The sequence below is a fragment of the Oenanthe melanoleuca genome, chromosome 11 (genome assembly GCF_029582105.1).
Source record: "Oenanthe melanoleuca isolate GR-GAL-2019-014 chromosome 11, OMel1.0, whole genome shotgun sequence".
Lineage (NCBI taxonomy): Eukaryota > Metazoa > Chordata > Aves > Passeriformes > Muscicapidae > Oenanthe > Oenanthe melanoleuca.
In genome coordinates, this window is record NC_079345.1 from 18,274,726 (window position 1) to 18,299,964 (window position 25,239).

General features: G+C 38.0%; 1 protein-coding gene across 1 annotated transcript in view; it reads right to left on the minus strand.

Annotated features, from left to right (window-relative positions):
• The window catches only part of LOC130257746 (transcription initiation factor TFIID subunit 4-like), a 144,720-nt gene that overhangs the window by 75,626 nt on the left and 43,855 nt on the right, over positions 1 to 25,239 (minus strand). Inside the window, exons 11-12 of the mRNA XM_056500566.1 lie at positions 7,202 to 7,332; positions 5,226 to 5,351 (exon numbers count right to left, since the gene is read on the minus strand). Coding sequence (XP_056356541.1) covers positions 5,226 to 5,351; positions 7,202 to 7,332 — 257 coding nt within the window. The remainder of the gene's footprint in view (positions 1 to 5,225; positions 5,352 to 7,201; positions 7,333 to 25,239) is intronic.

Below are 25,239 nucleotides of genomic sequence, written 5' to 3' on the forward strand. Positions count from 1 at the left end.
TACATCTGATCCCAGCTAAGGCACTTGCAGCTCTACTGCCCCTTGTCAATATATGCACTATATACAGTGTATCAATATATACATTTAATGCCTCAAACTCCTCATTTTTCATTCAATAAAGTTAAGAGTCACAACTGCAGGTGCTGTACTATTGAGAGCCACTGCTGTGCCAACCATTTCAATTTTAAACCTATTTTTCCCCATTGATGACATTAGAACTTCACCCACGGCTGTACCAGCTTATAACTTTCACTTTTAATTAAAGAAATTAAATTGGCAACATGAAACACTTTGCTTTTACATTAGCTTTGTTAATAAAAAGTGAAAGTTAAAAGCATCATAGCTGAGGGTAAAATGCTGCTCAGTGTTACGACCATGGTGAGGTGGAATGCAAAAGCACAGGTCTGAAAAATGATTTATATTAAAATCATTAAAACTGCAGAAAAAAACCTCCAAAAAATTCAGAAAATTATCTCAACACAATATTTCCCATTTTGCTCTGCTCTCATCAGAAGCGAGCTCCAAGTGCTCCTGCAGACAGGAGGCTGCACTGAATCACTGCTCTCAGAAGAGGGCAAGGATTAAATGGAATGACAGCTGGACTCATCTCAGACTCAGGGAGCCCTCTAAAACAACTCTAAACATAATCTGCCATTACTTAAGTAAATTTCTTTTTACAGAACACATCTTACTGCTGTGATAGCTGTATTTAAGATCCCAGAACTTGACAGACTGGTGCTACTAAAACATAACACTCAAAATAACAGACTAAGCCAATGCATATACTGAAATTAAATTTCAACAATTATTTTATAATAAAATACACAGGCATTCAGCCAGTTTGAGCAGATCAATTAACACACTAATTTTAATGTGATCCACTTTATCATAGATTATAACACAGAAGTATTATTCATTCATTTGCTGATAACCCCAAGCTGTAACTCTTTACTGTCACCACTCTCTCCAAAAAACAATTCAGAAATAAAAACAAAAAATCAACAACAAATCAGCTACAACCTCCTACTACTTCTGCTGCCAGAAATATTCCATTATTAGCCCAGAACCAGAACTTCATTCAACTTGACACACACCACCTGCATTTTCCAGGTTTTGGAAACAGCTCTGAAAGCAGTAGGAACACAGATTTACTATAATAAAACCAGTGCTTTGTTGGGTTTGGTTAGGGTTTGTTTTCTTGTTGGTTTGTTGAGTTGTTTTTTTTTAGAAAATCCGCACGAGACACACCATGTCAAATGTAAAGGTAACTTCCTATAGTGATTTTAGTCTGGCTTTTGACCTTTCTGCTGCCTTAAGAGCCTCCTGAGCACTGCCTGTACCATCCCCAAAGGCCCAGAGAGGATGTCTGGCTCTGCACACACCTGGCAACAACAGCCAGTGGCTCTTACTGCCAAAACAAGGGCCAAGAGTTGACTCTCCCAAATATTTCCTTTAAACAGACTGTGCTCTACATATTTATACACAAGATGGTCCCACCTTGTGCCATTTTTTTTCCCCTGTGATGCTCATCTCAGGAAGGAAACCCAAAAATCAGTGACAAGCAAGGCAGCTCAATCCTTCCTTGTGACACATTTCCTGGGGGCTGGAGACAGGAGCTCTTCCAGCAGCAGGAGGTGCCTGGATCTCACAGTGTGGGGACCAAGATGCCTTTAAACACTTCTGTAACAAAAACAGTTACTAGAAAGGAAATTAGAGAAAAGCTTTGGGCCACACGTTCAAGGCTGGTATGGGAATGTTGTGGAACATTTGGGAATGTTGTGGAACACTCTGAGACATTGTGGAAGGTTTTGGAATGTTGTGGAATATGGTGCAGGATCCCTGAGATGCAGGAGCCCATTCTTGCTCCAGAAACAGCATAGTAGTAGTTTCAATTTTTAGATTTTTATTGTAAAATAAATTGCATGTTGCATTGCTACTATAGCATACCATGATTTTTCCTTTCCTGTCAAGTTTGTCTTTCCCCAAAATATCTCATTGGAATGAGAATATCACTCACAATGATTCTCAGCTTGTGACACGAAGTTCCTATTAGTCAAGTATTTCCCAGGCATGGGACATAAGACTTTGTAAAATTCTCTCATTTAACAAGATAAATAATACTGCTATTTTGTTTCACACAGTCATGTAGAACCACAGCTAATTTTAACTTCAGTGACTTTTCTTAGAATGTCAAAAATTACATTTTTTTGAAATTTGACTTTGTTTTGCTTCTACCTTCTCATCTGATTTGATCTCTCCTTCTCCCAAAAACATTTCCTGAAGTAAAATCAAGTCCTTCTGAGTGCTTACAAATTTTGCAATCATTTCCCACTGTAACAACTGAAATTACAGTTACAGATCAACCAGAACACTTGTGTCAGATATCTTCCTTTCTTCTCCTAAAGAAACCCACCTACCACCCAAAACAAGAAAAACCTGCAAACTTGACACTTTCTTTGACCATAATCTACCTTTTTTATTTACATTTTTAACCCTTTACTAAACTGTAATGCTAAATTACCAGATCAGTTTCAAGACTTCCCAAAGACTCATGCTGCCTTCCCTTTAATTTCAACATATTCTTTCATTTTTCATTATCTTCTCCATTGATTGTCCTGTTATTAAGTAGATTATTTAACACCATCTGCTTCAATGCCCAAAACATTTCCTTCACTTTCTTATTCTCCATCAAAACCTGGACTTTGGCTGTTAACAAGGCTCCAAAGTGCAAATAATTAAAAACTATTTTTTCCCTGTGCAAGTTCAACCTTTTCATGCTCTTCCATACGAGACAGTAGATGAGGTACCACCAGCAGGAAGTTTTGAAACTTTGATTTAAATGGTTCTGCTGAGTAACCTTAAAAACACTGTTGCACAATAACCTGTCAAAACACTTCCAAGATAAAAGATCACCCTGTCTCTAAAAGCACATTAATGAGTTGCAGTTATAAATAAACATGAATTTTAGATTTAAGCACAGATTTAAGCATCTGTAGGAGGAAAACAGAAATTTCACTTTAAACCTTGAAGTTTTTTATATTTTAAAGGCAGCACTGTCAAGGTGACAAGGTGCCATGACTGGGGGAACAATGCCTTTGCCTGGTGGAAGTTTGGGTCTCAGAGCCAGTTTAAGCATCTCCTCCTTTGCAGACACAGATATCACAACAGAGGAGACAACAGACAACAAGGCACATCCATAAAAAAACAGAAAAACCAAAATCCTGGGTAAGGAGTTAGTACACAGGAATCCAGAATAAAGACCTCAACAAATATCACTATTCATACACAGGTGCTTTTGCATTTGAGCAGCACCAGAGAATCTAAGGAAATAATGTAAAATCTATTATTTAGAATAAAAAATTGTAATCTGAAGATATTTTGGCAAACCATGTCCTACATCAGCCTTGCAATAGGTCACACATCCATCAGAACAGACTGGGGAGCACCAGCTAAACAAAGGAAGCTCAGCTCCAAACTGGCATTTACACTTAAATCACAGCATTGCACAAGCACCTTCCAAGGGATCCACAGTGTTTTCTGCTTCTCTAAACACTAATACTGATAAATCAGCATTGCTGATGGCTGCTCTGTGCTTTGCTTTTGGATTTTTAACACCTTCATTTATTTTTCACCTTCATATATTTTTATAGTATACTATGTATTTCTTCCAAGCTGTCTCCTGGTTGTGGAAGATGAAGTATGCATTCAATAATTTCATTAAGGCAATTTTTTTCAAGTAAATTTGGGATTCTTTTACTTTTTTTTTTTTTTTTTTTTTTTTGTGGAAGTCCTTTATTTCCTCTTCCTGTATTTTATAGGAATCAAACTTGATGATTGTGTATTTATTTCCTAAATTTAGACTTCACAGGACTTTATATTATCCAAGACTGAAACAACTACAAAAAACCCTGTACAAAACACAGAATATCAATTCATGAAGGAATTCAGGTTGGAAGGAACACCAGGAGGTTCTCTAACTCAATCTCAGACCAGCCTGCATAAGGCTTTGTGCAGTCAGGGAAATGTTTCTGAACTGAGGACTATAAGCTACTGCAATTTTCTCAATGTCTGTTTAAAAAATGACCAATGTAACTAACAAGCAGCAGGATACAAAGAAAATGATTCACTAAGATGTAGTCACTGAATGGAGAAAACAGGATAAAAAATAAATAAGCATTTCTTTATTTTTAATAAATAAGAATTAAGAATGAAAACAGCAAATATGTTTTCATCAAAACATTAAAGAGTACCTATGTTGTGCAAAAAATTGTAGAATATTTAATAATGTGAACAATTATAAATTAAGAGTACAAACAGGAAAATTAAAGTAGTCTAATTGAGAAACAGATTTCTAAATAAGCAAGGCTTGGGTTTGGGGTTTTTTTTTTAAATCTTTCAATTTGTGAACATTAATGGCACAAAATCAGGAGGCTGTGTTACAACTGAGCATTGAGTTGTTCTGTATAATCTCTTCAGAATATACAATAAATAACTCAATGAAGATTGAGTTAATTAATTAAAAATGGGATAACTAAGCATTAAACTTATTTGCAGTTAGATATGATATATATGATTAAATTTACAGTTACAAGCAGGAGACTTATCTGTATCTATGTGCTCTTGAGTTCTTGCTTATATGATTTTGTTCTATTGCACCTATGAACACTAAGTCTCTGGAATTAAAGTTACAAAGGAACAAGTCCTGAGTTAACTGAAGCCAGGCATGAATCAAAATCAAATTCAAATACTGCAGTTATAGAGAACACATTAAACAAATGAACAAAACTGCTTAAAAACAAAGTCTAGAAACCTGAGAAATAAAAAACCTCTAAAAAAATTCATCAGAATCTACTGAATTTGTTTAAAGACCAGAAGCATAGGCTATGATTCCCCAGCAGCACAGAAACCTTTAGCATCTAATAAATTTCAAAGGCAATGTAAAAATCATTTCACAGAATTATTTTGAAAGTGTTATCCACTGTCTCCTGTATTTCCAAGAGCCCATCAAATGTGGAGCTGTGTGTTGGAAAGACAGACATCCCAGGCAGGTGGGTGTGGAGGCAGCAGAGAGCAGAGCCTGACTCAGGAGCTCAAGGTGTGCAGCCACACCAACAGTGCCTTTTTACTGCAAGAAACTAAATGTGCTTATGAAACACACACCACAAAATTCAATTGTTTGAAGGCTATGAATTGTTTAATAGTTAAGAAAACAGTAGAAGTGGTACCTTGGCAGCCTTCAGCAAAATTTCCCTCTCTTGTTCATCCTTCCTTTGCTTTTCTAAACGCTCCAACTGCTCAAAGAACTTGAGCTGTGATCGGACATCTGTGGCTTGTTCGTACCATTCATCATCCTGCAAAACAGACAGGCCTTAGAAACAGGCACTTCATCAAGGCCATGCATTCAAACACTGCAGGTGTTACACATTAAAATCTTTTAAAAAGGAAATTATTTTTTTTAGGCTAAGGGGAATGAAGCAAGCCTATGGTTAACAACGCGGCAAGAATCTAATAATTTAATTAATATTTAAGCAATTTTAAAAAGACAAGGATTGTCTTCTCAAATTTAAAAATTTATCAGCACCAGATATATGAAAGAGTTAAAAAAAGTAAAACAACTGACTTAATGACAGAAAACAGCTAAAATGCTTAACTTTATTACTGAATAATCCTAGCTAGAGTTTATAACCAGGCTCAAAACCTATAATTCCTGCATTTGTGCTAATCTTGTACTAGTAACAGACTTTCCCAAGATGCAGTACTGTAAAAGCATTAAAACCTCAGTTGAAAATAAGCCTCTAACTCCAGAAGCTTATGACACCTAAGAGCATGCAAGTTTTCCCAGCACACAGCAACCAGGAGAGTTTATGCATGAGCCACATGGAGAAAACTCAGGATGTCAGTCAGAAAAATCAGTTATCCACATTACTTTCATCCCATTTATCTACTTAATGTTTTCCTTACTGACTACTATGCTATGAAATTAAAGAATAGCATTAACCAAGAAAAATACAGAATACAATGACAATTCTACATTTCAATCAGAGACAATACTATTTTTTCCTAAGGATCTTTGAAGAAATTGTTTTAAATGCTTATTTGGCTTAACATGGACTAAGCAAACTGTTTTCTTCTCAGACACCATACTAGAGAGAAGGAAGGATTTAACACTTCTGAAGATTATAAAGAATACTGAAAAGAAACAAGGATATTTTACTTTTAATCCAATGTAGTAGAATATATCCATCAATTGCAATGAAAGATCTAAGTGTAAGTATTAATCAGGAAGAGTGGCCTTTAGTTTTTAATCCATTTTTCTATCACAATGATGTTGGTTATAGTCACAGATTCCAGAGATGATTATTTTTGCAAATACCACACAAAATTAGTCCAACCATGACTCAGGCCACGGGATTCCCAGGTCTGGGAAATAAGTGGGCTAAGACACAGTCCAAAGCTGTTTGACTAGATTGCCACTCCAGGAACACCAAAAAGTTCACCACAAAACCAAGGAACAAACTAAACCAGAGCTATTCAATGTATATTCATGCTAAAGAAATCTAAACACAGCTCAGACAACACACAACTAGTTATTGCCACCTTCCTTTGATATCATTTTAACAACTAGAATAACTAACAAGCATCTTACTTTTACTGGAAAAGGTATTTCAAATATATCAATAAAGATGTTTGATTCATTTGAATTTCAAACTGATTTGTAGATCTTTATTTATATTTCTCCCTGGTTTGAGATATCAAAATCGTTTCAGTTTTCTTCAGGAATACAATCACTAATAAAAGAATCAGTAGCATTTTACCTGTAAATATTTTTCAATAGAAAGTCATGTTTAATTACAGCTGAATTCTTTAGTTGCTAAGCTTTTATAAAATATTAGTATTTCTTACATCCAGTAAAGTTACTGTAGATTCCTAAATACCAAAACAATTTTGATCCAATTGCTGGATACCCTTGACAATAAAGGAGGAATCAAGTCTTAGTCACACTCACGAGCAGAAATAACTTAGCACATGATCCATGCCAGTCATTTCAGCACAGAAAGACAGAAACAATTCTACCCCCAAACTCCCCCAGAGAGGAGGATGGGCTGGCAGGCAGATCCAGCAGCCAAAGCTGCTCCAGGGGAGCTGGAGCAGGAACCAGACCTGTGCTGGGCACTGGCAGCCCTGCCCAGGGCTCACTTACTTTGTACGACTCCATCCGGTGCTGGGTTATCACTGTCACCTTCTCTAGCACTGCTCTCAATCTGCTCTGTGTTGCATGGGAAATAAAAGTAACCACCTCAGCTGGCACATCAGTAATTCCTAGTTTTTTAGCTAAAGCAAAAAGAACAAAACACAACAGAATTAGCTTACCCTCCATAGAAAAAAAAAAAAAAAAAAACCAACAAAAAAAACACCCCAAAACCAAAACACAAATAAAGCTCTAAAGGACTTTACACCACAACTTTGTTTTCCTGAATAGAAAAAAATCATGACAGTGTATTTATCTGACTTTGGTGACACATTCATGACACCCTGAAAAGGGTATGACTCTACAAGTTTAAAAGAGAAATCAGAGAATTTCTTTAACACCTGAAAGCATTTAAAAACTTTGCTGAAGTTTAGCCTGGCACATTAAAATGAGGCATATCAGAGTATGAGACAATCTGAGTTCTCAGTTGTTGTACACAAGAAAAAACAATTCCTTTATTTTCAGAAGCATTAGTGCAGATGAATTTCAGTGTCGAGCAGGTGAGGGTGCAGTCCAAAGCATTCTGTTTCATCCTTTGTCTACACCACTGGCATAGTACCAATAACAGAAATTCTTTAGGAAAAAACCCCAACCTATTAATTGAAGGCAAAGAAATAAAGTCATTAAAAAGAGTTGTTTAGAAACACCAGCTATCCCTCCAACACATATTCATGATTACTTGGACATTTGATACTTCGTGCTGAGTTTACAACAAAAGCAGTCTACAGTCTAATGCATTTATATATTTAAAAAACACCCAAGCTACAGAAAAAAAGAATATGGTAACACTTAAGGACTTCTAAATTCATCAATATAATTACTAAGTATTGGATATAAATTTCTAGGTATATGAATATACACACTTATTTAAACTACAGTCTCACAAATGTGGTCCTGGCAGGGCAGTTTTCTGGATAGAAAACTCCCTGTATGCATGCACAGAGATTTGTATTTTACACAGGAAAAAACACAGGTAGTTGTATTTTGTACGGACCATTGGTGTTGACCCACCACAAAAGAATACACATGCTGAATCAGTTCTCCATTGAAGGACACAAGAGTGTCAAAAGCACTTGGGCTGGGACACATGAATGGTTACACAAAACTCTACAGGGAATTTGTGACTCCTTGGGCAAGTGCTTCCTACAGAGCCAACAGCAGGAGGAGCCCTCGTCTGAGGAGGGGTCCCTAAGCAAAGGCCGGCCTGGGCTGCAGAGAGCGAGGGCTAAATTCGAGAGAAAGAAACAGTCCCACGGCTAAAAAAATAACGTGGGAGAAGTGAGCGCTGCGGCACCGGGAGCGGAGCGGGGCCGCGGCCAGCGGGAGCCGGCACCTGCCCCTCCTTCCCTTCCCTTCCGCGAGATCTACCCCTTCTTCCCTTGCCTTCCCTTCCCTTCCCCGGCTCCAGTGGGATCGCCCCTTCTTCCCCAACCATTCCCTTTGATTCCCCTTTCCCTTCCCCGGCTCCAGCGGGATCTGCCCCTTCCCTTCTTCCCTTCCCTTCCCCGGCTCCAGCGGGATCTGCCCCTTCCCTTCCCCGGCTCCAGCGGGATCTGCCCCTTCCCTTCCCCGGCTCTAGCGGGATGCTCCCTCCCCGCTCCCCCGTCCCGCCCGGCTCTGTCCATCCATCCCACTGCACCACAGCCCCCCTGCGCTCCCCAGCTCAATTCAGGGATTCTTTGAAGTCGTTGCTTCTTAAAGCAACTTAATCACTGACTCCCCATCTTACATGTTACCTTAAGGATTTCAGCAAGATGTATATATGATTTTTAAGTAATTTTTGCCTTATCATGGGGGAAAAAAATAAATTAAACCTTTCTTGGTGCCCAATTTGTCCTGTGTAATAGAGCTGGAGCTGTGCTCAGGTTGCTGAAAGCTGAACATGTAATGGGAAGCAGACACACATTAAATCCCAATGCTGCAACTGCCACGCAGGCAAATGAAGTCCTTGAAGTTGGGAGGACGATTCCTATGGGCAGGAGCAATTCCTCCAAGTCAGACTGGCAATATCAAGGTCTATTTTAGCATGCACCATTTTATTATGCAAACACGTGTAAGCAAAGCCATCAATCAGAAAACCCTCCTCCAAAAGATAAAATGCAAGTAAGAAGGGATATTTAATTAACTAGTATCCAGAAAAGAGGCTTGGAGATGGAAAATTCTGCCCTATTCTAGGAAATGGTGAGAATGTGTAATTGTTACAGTTCTTTGAATTTCAGTGTAACTACAGCTACCCAACTTCCCTGAAAACACACATTCCTTTTATAACAAGACTGTTGCCATCTTGGTTTCTTTCACAATAAAGGTCTTTCTAATCTTAAAAAATTTTATTCTAAGTCAAGTCAACCATTATAGGACTTTTCTTGCCCCTTTAACTTTTTAGAAATTGATCAATAATCAATGGACCATTCTCTGAGATATCTGATACCTCAAGATTCTTGTCCTTCATCAGCCTCTGCAATATCACAGTAACTTTCTTCTCCTAAAATCCCTCAACATGTCCTCTATGTTCCTCCTCACGTTCCCATGTCCTCTACCCAGAGGCCAGAGAGTCCCTGGGGCATCTGCCCTGGGACTTACCCTTTTAAATGGGTGTCTCAGGGACCTCAGGGTGAGACACAAAGCCCCCTCACCAAGTCTGCAGGTGGCACCACCCTGAGCAGGGCAGAGGGAAAGGACCTGGAGAGTGAAACCAGAGGAACTTCATGGAACTCTTGAAGGACAAGTGCAAAGCCCTGTGCCTGGGCTGTACTGACTGGAATGCCATGGGCTGGGGTCAGCAGCACTGGTGGGAAGCACAGAGAGCCTGGAGACCAGCAGGTTATCCAGGTTCCAGCACTGCACCCTTGCACCCATGGGCTGTACCTACAGCTAAACAGTGAATCAGTGTAACCAGCCCACCAAGGGAACCAACTCTTCACTCAGCCCACACCTGCAATCCTGCACCTTTGGGTCACCTAGTACAAAAAAAGCTTGAAAAAACTCGAATCCAGGAAAAAGTCAACAAGATGGTCATGGGGTTGCAGCACACGACCTACACGAGGAGAAAAATGAGGGTTCTTTTTCTTGGAGTAAGAAGACTTAAGGGAGAGTTTATTGAGAAGATGGATCCAGACTCTTTATTAAGGTTGCCTGGAAGAAGAATGAAAAATAAATTCATAAACTGAAACAGCTGTTTCTGACTGGATATAGGGAGACAAATAATGGAATACTTTGCACAAGCAAGTTGTAGACTGTCCCACCTCTCAAGTTTTTAAGACTTGGCCAATTAATGCCATAAACAACCCAGTCTAAACTGAGTGTTGATCTAGCTTTGAGCAAGAGACCAGAGTGATTCAATGATCCCTGCTGCACATGTGCTTCCATATTCCTTATCACTGCACAATACTGTGACATCTCTCCTACATCTCAGCTCATCCCTGGCACATCTCCCAGTCCACACTTGTCCAGCATGCCAGCTGAGCACAGTCAGAGACCCTGAGTCTGGCCAGTCTGTGCCAGAGAGCTCCCTGGCAGCCAACCAGGCAGAAGAGCAAAGAAAAGGAAAAAATGGGTTCATTTCCCCCTCAACTCAGACACACAGAGGGGGCTCTATCTGGCTCCTGATTTATCAATTGATTCAAAAGTGACCTGAAGGCAATGAAGAAGAAGACCTGAAGAAGAAAGGCAAATGGAATATTCAACCACTTAAGGCTAAAATTCTTTGGAAAACAGGATAAGGGGAAAAGAATACAATTCCCCCCAAATGAATTAGCACCAAGGAACCAGACTACAAAAAGATTTTTTAAAAGTCATCTTGTCATCCACACGATTCATCATGTGTGGAAGCATCATCACATCTTCCCTGCTCTAAATTACACTGGTTAAACCCTGTTAGCTTGGGATGTCAGAGGCAGGGTGCATTCCAAAGCTGCATATTACATGAAGATTTGGCACTCTCCTTAAATACTTGGATTGTACTTGGGGCAAGGGTGGGAAAATTCCCAGTTTCATCTATGTTTGGAAATGCTGGCCTGGTTATACTTTCACAGAGAGTTGCTCACACCACTGTGCTGAATCCAAATTGTGATACCATTGCTTAGAGCCTGTCTCTTTTTTGCTTTCTGCTACTCAGGAAAAAATGCCAAGTAGAAACTGAATCTATGCACAGGGCTGGCAAATGTTAATTTTCATGTTTCTATATTAAAGTCTTAGTTTTGTTTTTTTCTCTTGACTGCCACTTCTCCTCCTGAGATCCGCTCTCATTTATAAATTTTGTAAAATGAAATGTATAACATTTCATCCACTCTCATTTACAAAAAGCATACTGGAATCCTGTCTGCCATCAAAGGAAAATAACACTTATCTGTAAATAGGAAATTCCTGACATATTCTTCTAGTCTGCTTAATTACTTTTCCCAGTGTTAATAGGAAAAGGCTGCTCTTCCCTTTTCAAGATTCCCTAGAGTGACAATGATGTGGGAACTGAAATATGATTTATACTTTAAAGAAATGTATATATTCACACATATATTCTAAAATACTGAACATAGTTAATTGTATCACTAAACACGAATATCCTTGTTACTAATCATATTTCCAAGCCAATTATTGGACAGTGGACTTCATCTACTGATATTTTTATTTAGGCCCTAGTAATCTGAATTCTTACTTGCACCGTCTGATCTTTACAATATATACATTTAAATACATGCAGAAACCAAGGAGAAAATTAAGATTAAAAAAAAAACAAGAACTTACTTCTATCAAAAGTGCTTTCCCCTGTCTTCTGTTTTTAAAAAGTTGAACTTCTTTCTGATTTTTAGGTGATGAACTCAATGAGATTTAAGTTGGATGAAGTGGCAATCTTAACTTGCAGTCTTGTGATCAAAAGTATCATATGCAGAATTTGAAGAGTGTTGCTTGCTTTTAAATAACATATTTGTTAAATTTAGACATTCTGGATAACAAGTATATGCTTCAAGTCTTTAAAATTACTTTAGCAATTTTGAACTTTTCCTAGAGCTATGATAAAAACATCATCAAGGTTAACAACAAAAAAGGAGCTGGAGCAAAGCAATGCTCCAAGCTATAATTTTAACCCATCTCTCCAGCTGAATTCAAGTTTTGATATTTTTTAAAGACAAAACTAAGGTCATACTCTTTATTCAAGTGCTCTTGCCAGATCGCTATTACACCAGAAATGTACAAGACCATCAAGAATTGGTGACTGATTGAAAGAAAACTTCAATTCTTTGTGGAAGAACTCAGTTCCATCTCAGAGGCATCAGTTGCTACTAATGAGTCACAATATCCTACATGGGAAACATGAGGGACAAATTTGCACTCAAAGTGTAAATTTTGAATCTGCCAAGCATTACAGAACAACACAAAGTCTCTGCCTACATGATAATTTTTAATTACATGTCTGGAAGCTTTAATAGAAAATGCTGGTTCAATCAGAATTTAATAAAATTCTACAATATATGAGCATGCAAAGAAGTGTGTAAGGATATTTTGTTGCAAATAAACTATATTATATTTATTTTTTTTTAATATTGCAACAGAGTTATCATAAAGTCAGAACTTAGATACAAGTTCCAAAAACCTTGAGGGAAAAAACGTTCAGCAGTATTATTCTGATATTGGCATATGTGTTAGTAGCACAAGATTGTTTTTACAAATATAAAAGCAGCTAAACCTTGTAACTGAAAACTTTTTAGGTCTCAAGAAGTGAAAATTCTGCTATCATCTGCTTAGCTATCTGAAAGTCACTGCTTTGCTGCACTTTAAAAGTTTAATTATATTTTATTGATCAAAAACCGAAACAAATCATAAGGAGGGTTCTGCCCTGTTTGGGAAGCAGAAGAAAAATACTGTCTTTGCAGATAGGGTTTCAAAGAATCAAAAAGTTACTTCAATAATTTATACTACAAGAAGACTGACAGGATTGAGATCAAAGATGTAAAAAAAAAATTATTTGTAAAACATCAGGTCTGACTCTGATTATTGATGTGATAAATTATTGAGTGCCTGTATAAAATCTCTTTACATTTACACTCAAAACAAAAAAACCTTGAAGAACTGGCTTTAAGCAGTTAAACAGCTCATATTTAGGGCTTGAGTTGTCCTTCAAGAGCAACACTGTGAGGGTGCATAATCAGTGTCTATTTGCCCTAATCACAGGTCAGAAATGCAGAAAGCACTCACTTCCATCACCCCAACACCAGGAGCAACTTCTTAAACTTTAAATTCTGTGCATTAAATATTGGCCCAAGATCCAACTGGAACCAGTCTTGCTAGGTTCAGACCCCCTTCTGCCATTGCAGCTGGCTTGCACACCACAGAAAGCAAAGTTCATCCCCCTCCAATCTGAGATGTTATTTAAGTTTTTGTTTAACCTCAGGCAACACCATCAGACCTAAGAAAATGCAGCTAAGAAGTATCTGGTCAGATGTACCCACCTCTCTCCTGCCACATGACAGAAAGTGTTGGGCTGTGCCTTGGATTGCATCTACAATTGAGGCTCGAGCCCCCTTCCTGTGCTATCCCAAAAGAACCACCAGTTTTGTGCCTCAGTCCCCCTGCAAGCTTCCCCACCAGGAAAGGCAATGTACTGGAAACACTACCACTTCAATTCCTGCAGCCTTCCAAACTATTCAACTCTCTAATAAAGAATCCTATTCCTTCACTTCACCAGCATAAAGGAAACTGGGAATTTTATAGTGCTGCTCTAGATGTAGCAGTGAAACATTTTAAACACCCTAAATCTCTGTACAATTACATATAATTATATATGACATGACTGGTTAAGTAGACACTGTTCAAGAGTTACAATATACAGGAACTTCTGGAAATTACAAGCTGAAAAAATTGAGGTAAGGGGGAGAGCAGATCACCTCTGAAACTAAAAAAGCAATATTTGTGTAAAACTCAGCTTGTGTGGTCTCTACAGAAAGGAAGCCATGAAATAAAGAGAAAGCAATTGGAGCTTTGCCTGATACTGTTTAGAATTATTAATAATTCTAAACTGAGCAGTCCCATTCAGGCTGACTAAACACAAAGGGGAAACAGCTCTACTGTACTAATGGGCCTTGACATCCTGAGAAACACAAATGGCAATTATTGAACTCACTCTCCCAACCTCATCAGGTGGAACTTAAGAATAGGATAAGTCTCCCAAAGAGCAGTGTCCCCAGCCCACAGACTCATCCATCAACACTGCATTCCTGGTGCTATCAAGGGGAAAACCCAACCCTAGATATTAAGCTAGAGAATGAGGGATGGAACACAGGAAAGGAAAAAATTAAGGAGGTTGTTTAGGTTCAGAATACCCTGGGGTTGTGTTGGGGGGGCTACCAGGGCCCCAGAGAGACTTTCAGACTTCAAAACTGAAGGCAGAGCTTGTTAAACAGTGGTAGGGCAAACAGCAACTCCTAGTTCTGATGATTAAAATTAGAGATTCCTAGGGGTGCAAGATAACCCAGAGATCCCAGGCAAAGGAAACAGTAAGATAATTTTAGCAGTAATCTTCTGGTTTCAGCCCCTCGAATAAAAGCTTCAATTTAAGTCCTGCTAACTAAAAGCATCAATAATTAATCAGTGTTGACTTGCTGTACTGCTAAGCTGGTCTGCTGCTGGAAGTATGAGAAAAGGAGAAACTAAAAAACTTTAGCTGCTACCCTTACAAAAACAGCCGAGTGTTTGGAGCAGGGCCGGTGAGGAAGCTGTACCCGGGGGCTGTTTAGGAAAGCCCCAGGCTAGGGAGTGTTTCCTGCCAAACCAGAGAATCCCTGCCAAGTGCTCTGAGATTCGTGCATGGCTCCCTGGAGCAGGCACAAACCAGCACCCCAAAACAGAACCCACAGCTCCAAACCACCCCCAGCTGCAACAGGAAAGGTTCTGTAAACCAGTCTCTGACACTGCTCAGCACCTCCTGGGGACTTCCTTCGAGAGAATGGCTTTTTATCAACTCATATTGTTATTTACAAAGCAATGGAAAGCTCTACATTCCTCACTTTAGTGAGCTTGTTTGTAAAAAAACATTCCTCCTCTCAGAGCTTAAGCACAAACTCATGACAAACTGGACAACCTTCCTGAGAACTCCAGTGTTTGTCCTACACTTCTTCAGGACTACCCACCTTGGGCTGACTGCCCAGAAGCATTTTGTGAAATTGAGAAACTGCTCAAACATTGGTTATTTTTTAAAAATAAATTCCAAACTTGCAGATTAAAATCCTTAAAATACATACCATGTTCAGTGCAAGACACAGCAGGGAAAAAAAATAACCAGCCATGAAATGTAACCTAAAAGAATAAAATGCTGAATAAAATGCTACACAATTTTTAATATTGTCTTCTCCTGTCCCCTCCAAAGTAAATGCCAACCAAAGTATTTTAGCAAAGTAAGACTCAACTGAGACTTTTAAGCTCTGCAGAATGCACTAAAACAAGCACAAAAACATTCAAAGTATGTTTCAGGCACAGTAGAGGATTTAACTTTTTCAGTACAAACTATATTATAATAAATACTTATGTATTTACTTATGTATTTATAGAATTGTATAAAAACTTCAGTAAACCTACACTGAGTAACAGAGTCCATCACCTTTTCTCTAATAGTAGTATGAGGAGATGCTGCTAGAAGATTAATAAAACAAAGAGTGTGTAAGTGCTCATTGTGCATCAAAATTATGCCCTGGTCCATCCTAAGTCTGAGCATTCTTACCTGTCTACTAGGTCAGGATGGAATGTTTTTTCCATTAATTTTTCAAGTAATCTGCAACACTGTAAAACAGAGTTCCACAACTTAGCTATGCATTTGGCAAAACCAACCTTTTTGTTTATTTTGAAGTTTTACTTTCTAATTTTAATATATTTGATTCTCATCAAAAGAAAACAAGCAAAATAGTTCTACTCTAGGGGATCATATTGGTGTAATGATTTTAACACAACAGAGAGAGAGTTGCATCCATGCAAAATCTATGTGTAACCCTGGCCATAGTTTCATCCTATTTTCTGTGCTGATTCAAAGCTTTTATATGCAAGTCCATAGAATCTGGGGCAAAATAAAAAAGAAACTGTCAAGTAAAGAAGGAATTTCTCAAGAATCTTACTTAACCCAAACTATATAACTCATGTTTTTGATGGAAGTCATATAAGATTGACTAGCAAAAAGCCTCCACTTCTCTAAAAAGTTGTCAACCAGTGGGTAAGTCTGGGAACTTACTCATAATTCATGAGTAAGTTCTTTCTGGCAAAAAGAAAACTACTCTGAGAAGAGGTCTGTGCTAAGGTACATATAACCAGACAATCCAGTTTCCAAAATTCTGTCTCTAAGCTAGATAATTAAACAGCTGAAAGGCAGCTATTAATCATCCATAAGAGTCTTTTTTATTACCTTTAGTGGTTTGTCTCTAACAGAACCCAGCTAGTCACCAAACAACATTCTGCAAGGTATGTGGAGACTTGGAAAATGGCAGGAGTTGCCACAAAGCATGGAAGCATACACACATAAACAGTGTATCCAGGAGCAGAGAACACAGGGCACAAGGAAGGCTTGCAACTTGATCAGAGAGGACAAAAAGAATGCCAACTCTGAAGAAACATAAAGCACTACAATTGTTTCTCTGCTCTCTCCTGTAACTAAACAGTGTATCACCTAACTTCTCTCAGAAGAAATCAAAATCTCAACGTGTTAAGCAAAGACAATATCCTTAAGTTTGATGTTTAATTCCATTTTTGTGCCATTTGATGTGTGTACTCTAAAAGAAGGGCAGGTGCTCCAGGTAATAAAAGGAGGTACTGAAGGACAAAGTCTTTGAGAGCTACAGTCCACATCCTACCCTAAAATCCCAGTAATCTGTGCTGCAGCAATTGAACAGTGTGAGGAAAATACCAAGGACAGAGGAGAGGATGAGCTCTGAAATGGCAGGTCTCAATGAGTCAGGTAAGAACACACAGATTACAGTTATATGATCTTTTCTTCTTCATCTTGGTTTTCCCAAAAAAAAAAATACAGCATAATAAGCATGTCCAAAGACATTCAGGAACATTCAAGAATGAGCATGAAGTGACTGTAGAGGACTAGAAAATATGTACATCATTTTCATCAATAACAGTAAATGTCTCAATGCACTTTTGTGTTTGGTTACTCACTAGAGAGTCAAATCAAAAGAGATTTTTACAGAGGCCAAACTAATAGAAAGAACTAATATGGCAATGACACCAACAGGAGTCCCTAAGAAAACCACAGAGAAGTTGTTAGTTTGGGATTTATCTGTTTTCATGCACAGTAGACAAACGTGTTTCTTGAGCTAAACTCAAAATAGTAAACCAAGACAGGACCTCAGGCTTAAACACCATAAATACATGATTATGACAGAACACCAGGTAAGACAGAGATGGAGCAGAATTCCTGCCAGAGATGGCAAACAGATGCCAGCATCCTAGAGCACAGTCTTCACAAGGACCTGAACACACTCTCCATCACATCCACAGGATTCTAAGGAATACCAAGTACAAGAGCTTGCCTATGTGGTTCTATTCTTTTAAAGCAAATTGTGTGAACAATACAGACATTTTGACAATTTTTTCTCCCTGAGAAACCATTTCTCTGACACCACAATCAGAACAGGTACCACAGTTGTCACCACAAGCCTGATGTCAGGCAGACTAGTTACATGTGAGCTCTAAGGATGCAGGATGGGCATGTCAGACAGGGAGGATGTGCACAAAACCCAGGAAACTCAAAGGATACCAGAAGGGTAGACCAAAGATCATAACCTGAATTTCAAAATGTCAGCACCTTCACCTGTGTATGCCCAGGATTAGAATTAAAACTGCCAAGATCAGGACACCATGCCACATTCATTAATACCAAACAGAGCATCACCAGATCCACCACTGCAAAATTTAACCAGGTCAGATATGGTCACTTAATTTTATAATATAAACTTTCATAAACTAAAGCTAATTTTCAAGTTTGCATTTCTACACTATTGTGCAAGAACAATTGGTGGTACCTCATCTCACACAACTTTGTGTTGCAGCCACTTCCTTGAAAACAAATACCCTTTGGTTAGCAGCAGCATGTCTTTGTACCAGTTCAGTATTTGGCTCTGATTTATTAAATAAGAGAGACAGCAAAACTGGTTAAACCACAAATTAACCCTCTCTGCATTACAACCACTGGAAAAAGTGTCAAATTGCCAATGAGTTGCAGTAAATTCTGGACTTGTGTGCAGTAGACTCAGCAACATGAAGGAGGCTGACAAATGCAATTCAAACTCATGGGAAAAGGAAAGACTAACAGAAGTTTACAAAGTTTCTCAGTAATTTTAAGAAATGAAAACACTACAACCTTAGTATGAGCAGCAGGATTGCCAAATAAACATAATGAACAATCATTCCAACATATTTTAAAAAATATTACCTTTTACTTTTTCCCCCTTTAACGGTCCTTGAAGATGCTGCTCACTGATCAATGACTTCCTCCTCACAAAGATGTTCCAACATGTGTTGAGTGCTGGGGACATTAGCACCACCTCTAGAGCATGGAGTTTGCCTACAGGGATAATGTAAGTCAGCTTTATTGCAATATTGAATGGCTCTCTAAGGTTTTCTTTTTATTGTTCTTATTTTACATCCATGGACTTTATAAATGAATCTGGTAGAGAATGCATCTCCACAGAATGATGATCTTAATTTTACTCTCCTTTGCAGAGACCTGGAAATTTAAGCTGTTCAATTCCCAGATGCAAACTTATTCTGAGGCTGGGTAACATATTTTGGTGGGCCCTGAAGGCCAGAACTGCCTTCCACAAATAGCAAGACCTTTTAAAGATGGTGCTCTCACTACATTCACAAAACAGAATGAAAAACGGGTGAAAACAAAATTATTATGGTGAAAACAAAACCTGAATTCTCTAAATATTTCTGAGTAGTATGGTCATGCTCTCAGTTCAGCTGGAGCAAAACCTTTGAAAATGATGCCTGAAGAAACAGCATCATTTTCTTCATAAATAATCATAGTTTAAACATAGCTAAATTAATCATATTTATTTTGAGAAATTACTGCTTGATGAAATAACATCAGTTCTGACACCTAAAGGTGATAACTGCTAAAAGCATAACTCAGATTCTGTAGTGTTGCAGAGCCAATAAGATGAATAAAAAGAAAACCTTGGAAATACACAAAAATATTGAACAGAAGCTGCCCTACCTTTCACAGAAAGGCAGACTCCAAGCTCTCAGGTGGTACTGAAGTTACCATTCCAACACATGTTGGGACATCTTGTAAAACAGGAAGTCTAATCATGGACCTATTAAAGAGAGAACAACAACAGGGTTTAACATTCTGCTGAAGTACTTACTGGTTATGTTTATTTGGCAACACTGCTGCTGATACTAAGATGGGAATGTGTTCCCACCTTTTTAAAAAAGGGAATAATAAAGGTAAATAAAATACAATTGTCTTATAATATTGTAACATTAGCAATTGATTCAGTTGAAATAAACCCAAATTCTCTACTGAACATGTACAATAAACTCCAATCTCAGTCTAATAAACAATTATCAAAACTATGGACATTGGTGAGAAAACTGGGAGCAGTGCACAGCTCATCTAAACACAATTTCTAGGAAATTGCTTGTTTCATACTGATGAAAAAAGCCCAAGTTACAGAACTATTCCAGATGTCAGAATGTGGATCCATCTCTACACCTGCCACATCCCTGCAGTGCCAGACTGAGCTTTACAGAAACTAGAGAAAGTCCACGCTTTTGGCATGCACAGTAACTTGCAATCTGGATTATACAATACCTAACATGACTTTTTTTGTTCCCTGAGAAAAAGCAAGTAGAATCCAGAGAACTCCACTGTAGGTACAGTTCAAGCAGACTAAGCATGTCCTTAGGACAGTGCATGACTTCCATCTGCTACACTTATGAACAGGAAGGTGTTAGAGCAATCCCAAACACAATCAAGAGTTATGTCCACAGGCACTGACGAAGGTCATCCTGACAGAAAGATGCTGATGGAAAAAATTACATTCAAATACTTCAGTCTGAAGACAAATCAACTTATGGACAAAAAGTTAAAAGTCAGCAGTGAAAACAACTAAGTCACATCAATAAAAAGTGCAGTGAAAATAAAATATTATATTCACAGGCAATCAGAGAGCTCAGAATTTCAGAACACAGAACCACTGTAATTGAAACAGCAATAAAAGCCCTCTAAAGTAAAGCAACCAGAGAAGTAACTACACTTTTATGTTAGAGCTGCTCTGTATATGAAAGAGCAGTCAGCAATAGGACAGTTTCATCTCATTCAAACATGAATACAAATGTTGACAAACAAACCCAGAAAAGGAGGATGACAGACTCACTGAACTAATAACAAATGCTTTAAACAGAGGCTGAAATCACCTGGCCTGGTTCCATGCAGGGTACCCCTATGGGTTTTAACATGGTTTAGCAATATAAAATGCCCTCTAGAGCACATGAACTCTTTATTTAAAATATATACATATGACACAGCTGCTGCCACTGTGATGCCACACACTATATTCAATACACTCCAGAATACAGAAAACACAGATAAAGCTATTTCTGTATGTTTTAACATGCAGTTTCATAGTAAACATGCAATTCAAGCCTGGCTGAACAAAGAAAGAATCAAGGCAGGGCAATGATCAATATTTCATCAGAGAGAATTAAAAACATATTTTACATGGAAAATAACAAAAAGGTAAATCTATAAATTATGTTGAGCCTAACCATACAACTGTTATATTGACAGAAACAGTGGCTCAATTCTAACCAGCCAAGCTTCTCTGAAGCTGTTTTAAGGAAGACTGTAGGCCTTATACCTACTGAACTAGGAGAAAGTGGATTCATCAGCACATTTTCAAGCTTTATAATAACTGGCATGCAGCACTATGTGTGTTCTAGAATAAAAATTTATTTATATAAAACAAGAGAATCCACAACTATATTTGTGGTGGGAAATACTGCAGATGCATGCTAAGTCAGTATAACAGACTATTTCCAAATGACATTGATAACCATGCTAGGTAACAAATACAGCATTTTGTAAAACCATGCTACAATCTTAATGCAGATGTAAAAAACTCTGAATGAATCAAACAAAAATATCACGGCTGATTCTCCAATAAATTCATATCATAAGTTTTTAAGCTAAAATAATTTGAAAGATGCAAGATGAACAGTATTCAAAATGTATTCAATGCAGCCCAACCAGTCCCATATTTCTTAGAATGCCACATCTGTTCTGTTCAGCCAGTGCTCTGTAACAATAAAACTGCAGTAGAAAATGGGGTGAAGAACACAAAGTGAAGAAAAAAGGGACCATCTAAGTAAAAAAAAAAAAACAATACACCAAACTCTGCTTAAATTTATTGCATTATGACAATTGGTTAGGGTTCACCATAGGTTGTGACATTTTAGGGAGAGTTAATAAAAGCAAAATGGCATCACCTGGTTGTAGAAGGAATCAGTAAGAATTAGAAGTTTTGGGAATTAGTAAGCTGCTGCTGAATGTAAGCCTGTGAAGCTATCATGCTCTGTTGTTCACAAAATATAAAGCAAAGTTTTTTGGAACCCCCAGTGAAGGTTTGTGAGACTACCAAGCTCTCAGAAAAGTACATGAGACAGCCGTTCCCTTTTTCCAAGGACTAACTTATCAGGCATTATAAAAAGGATCATGTTTTATGCCATCCTTAGCTGTGTCCTGCTACTTTTCACTAATAATTAACAGAAAATGCAGTGCAGTCTCATTCTTATCTGCACTCAGAAACCATGCTGTAATCAAGGAATTAAAGCCAAGGAATCTCTATTGCCATAAGATGGTTACAATCTACAGAAAACTGTAACACTTAAAAACCTGCTTTACTAAGTGTTGCCTGTTGCCTCATTCAGCAAGCAGCAAAAACTCAGAATGTAAAAAATTGGCTTCTAAAACTTAACTAACACAACATTCATACCCAGCAAGAAATAACTTACAAATGAACAAAGTGAAACAATTACAAATTAAGGTTATTTTTTTGTTTCATTCCCACAAAACCATGGAAAAAAAGCTAGGATTTTCAGCAGTATTTATTTGTGAGGGCCTAATCAGCTTGCTTGCCCTCTGAAGAAACACTACTCATTCTACTAACAAAGTTAAAGACCTAGGAAGTGTCAGGAGTTGGTATGCACATGCATGATGAATACCTCTGAACTTCCCAAAAAGAGAAACAAAAGCCTTACAAGCCTTTGTATATGTTTCATTGTGCTATGCTGTCATGTAGAAAGATCAGGGTTTAAAGTTTTATGATTCTGAGTGGAATAACAAAAGAAATACATTAAATGCTAAGAAATACCCACTCTTGATTTTGCATCAAAGAAGAATTTGAAACAGTCACAGCCTTGCCTTCCTACATGAACAAATGGCAATGATTACCAGCCCAAAATGACTAGATACAAAATTGGATAAGGAAGCATGTGGGAAGTGGATGAATACCTTTGCATGAATTACCTTTCAGTTACTTCTTCCATTTAAATGGATCAATATTAGTCCCTCAGATTTAAAATAAACTTTGGATTATAACACTGCCAAGCTCAAGTAGAGATAAGAACACACAATGTATTAAGAAACCTCTTTCACTATGACTTTGAGGCATCTGGCTGGTGGTTACTGCCAAAGTCTGAAGAGCATCTGCTCTCACTTTAGCAGTTTATATTCTGACTCTGGTGAATGGAAGCACAATCTCTGAAACAGCCTTTGGGGAACACTACTGAGTTGCTTGACAGAGCTCTTACTCAGAAAAGAGAGGAGGAGATTAATATTACAGAAAACTTGAAAGATCTAGCTTCTGAGAAAGGAGAAAAGAGCAGTTTCCTAATACTGTACACACCACAAAACCCTCTTTCACTAAAACATTAAAAACCTGCCCTAAAACTGAAGTGATTAAATATGAACAGACCTAAAGGTAGAGAATAACATCTCTTTAAGTCATATTCAGGCAGAAGTAAGAAGAAGTGATCTATCTTATCTCTTTTGTCAACAGGCATCATGAAAACAGAAGGATGAGGACTCACATAACAGACTTTTTCCTAATGTGCTGGAGAAGGTCACAGGCACTTTGATTAGTCCTGGTGTTGTCACAGCAACATATGGCAACACTGAGTCTTGTCATGAACTTACAATGTCATTATTTTAAGTGCCCAGTAGCACAAATTACAAAATTTGTGTGTGGTCCTAAGCAAACAACAAATCTGGCCACACACAGTGAAAACCCAGCTCTTAAAACTTCAAAATCAGCTGAAGAAATTCTCTCCTCAAGAGCCATAGATCCCAGATAGTAGCCACTTCTGAACTCCACAGCCACTTTCAAAACTATAAAAGGTTTCATGTAAAACCAAAATAAAGCTCTAAAAGTGGCTGCAGGAGATCACAAGGAGTGGCCTAGTGGATTCACTGCTTTTGAGAAGTAAATCCCTGCAGCTGCTTTTAAAAGCTTTGAAAGTTTCATTTCAATTATCAAAGCCAATAAAGCTTCAAAAACAGCCATAGGGATTTGTTCCTCAGAGAAGCAAACCCCAAAAGGCAGTGATGAATAGTGTGATGGGTTCTGTGGCTCTTAAAGTATGTACAGATTCCTGTAAGTCCTGCACTTGTAATTACAGCTCCATGTTGTGCAGCAATTGTTACAGCCAGACAGCTCATTAAGGCTTATGTGGCAAATTCATTGCTGATTTCCCATTCTAAGAGTCTTATGTCTGTTGCCTTTTCCTGTTTTTGCACCTGTACCAGCTATCCTGTGAGCACCCCTCCCAGCACACCCCAGGTCCCTCAGTGGCAGGTGTCAGGAAGAGCTCGCTGGCTGCAGTCTCGGGGTGCCAAGCCAGTCCCAAAGGGCAGGACCTGCTTTCCCAGCCGTCATCACATCCTCCCAGGGAGCTGACTGCAGCCTGCCAAGCCACTCCTTCCTCTGAAGGGAAACTTAAAATGGCATTTTGTAAAGTACAAGAGTGAGCTCTGACAATAAGTCAATGAAGAACTTGCCTGCAACTGCAATATAAAAAGGGTCTCATTAATTCAATGAACATAAACACAAATAACATTTCAGAACCAACCACATGATTTCAAAAAAAAACCTAGCAGCAGTGATTTGCAACAAGATTTTGGTCATCTTTAAAACTTTGAGAACTAGATCCCTAAAAATTTGTGATGTAAGCATATGTCTGAAAGAGCTACAATTTACACCCCTAAATAATTGAAGCTTAGTATATTAAGACACTGATAGCACTGAAAAGACTACCAGAATTATGCTGAAAAATATACATTTAGGTACCAGAACACACAGTGTATATTAATATAGTATGTTGTATAAAATACATTCTGTTTTATAAAAGCATATTTCCTAACCTTAAAACATCACTGATTTAGTTATTCTACTGAAGTTTTTAACTTCCATTTTGAAATGGCTGAATAAATAAATATACCTTTCTGCCACGATAAATAAACACAGCTTTTTGAAAACATGCCATAAGAAAATCACTATGAACTTAAAGAGATGCAGGTGTTAAGAACTCACTAACTGGCTCGTATAGGGAAAGAAAAATCTTGACAGGAAACTTAAGCATTCTGTTAAATGTAATTCACAGGTGTCCTCTGTGACCTGTACTACTTACTTTACTTCTCTGTTTCAATCTTCTCGTGTGTAAAACATGAAGGAGGAATGTGAGAAATAATTAATGTTTGCAAAGAGCTTTGAGATCCTTGGATATAAAAAACATGGGGAAAACATGAAGTTTAAAAGTACCAGCATGCTACTTTATTTCCAACTTGAGGTAAATTACTTTTATCACAATAACCTTGAAAGTTTAGAAATACAAAATTATGTAACCAAATGTTTAAAAAAAACATCTTAAGTGCTAAGCATATTCTGTTCCTCAGAAGCTCAGTCTGAAGGACACACTCCCAGAAGGAAAGGATGTGCTTCTCA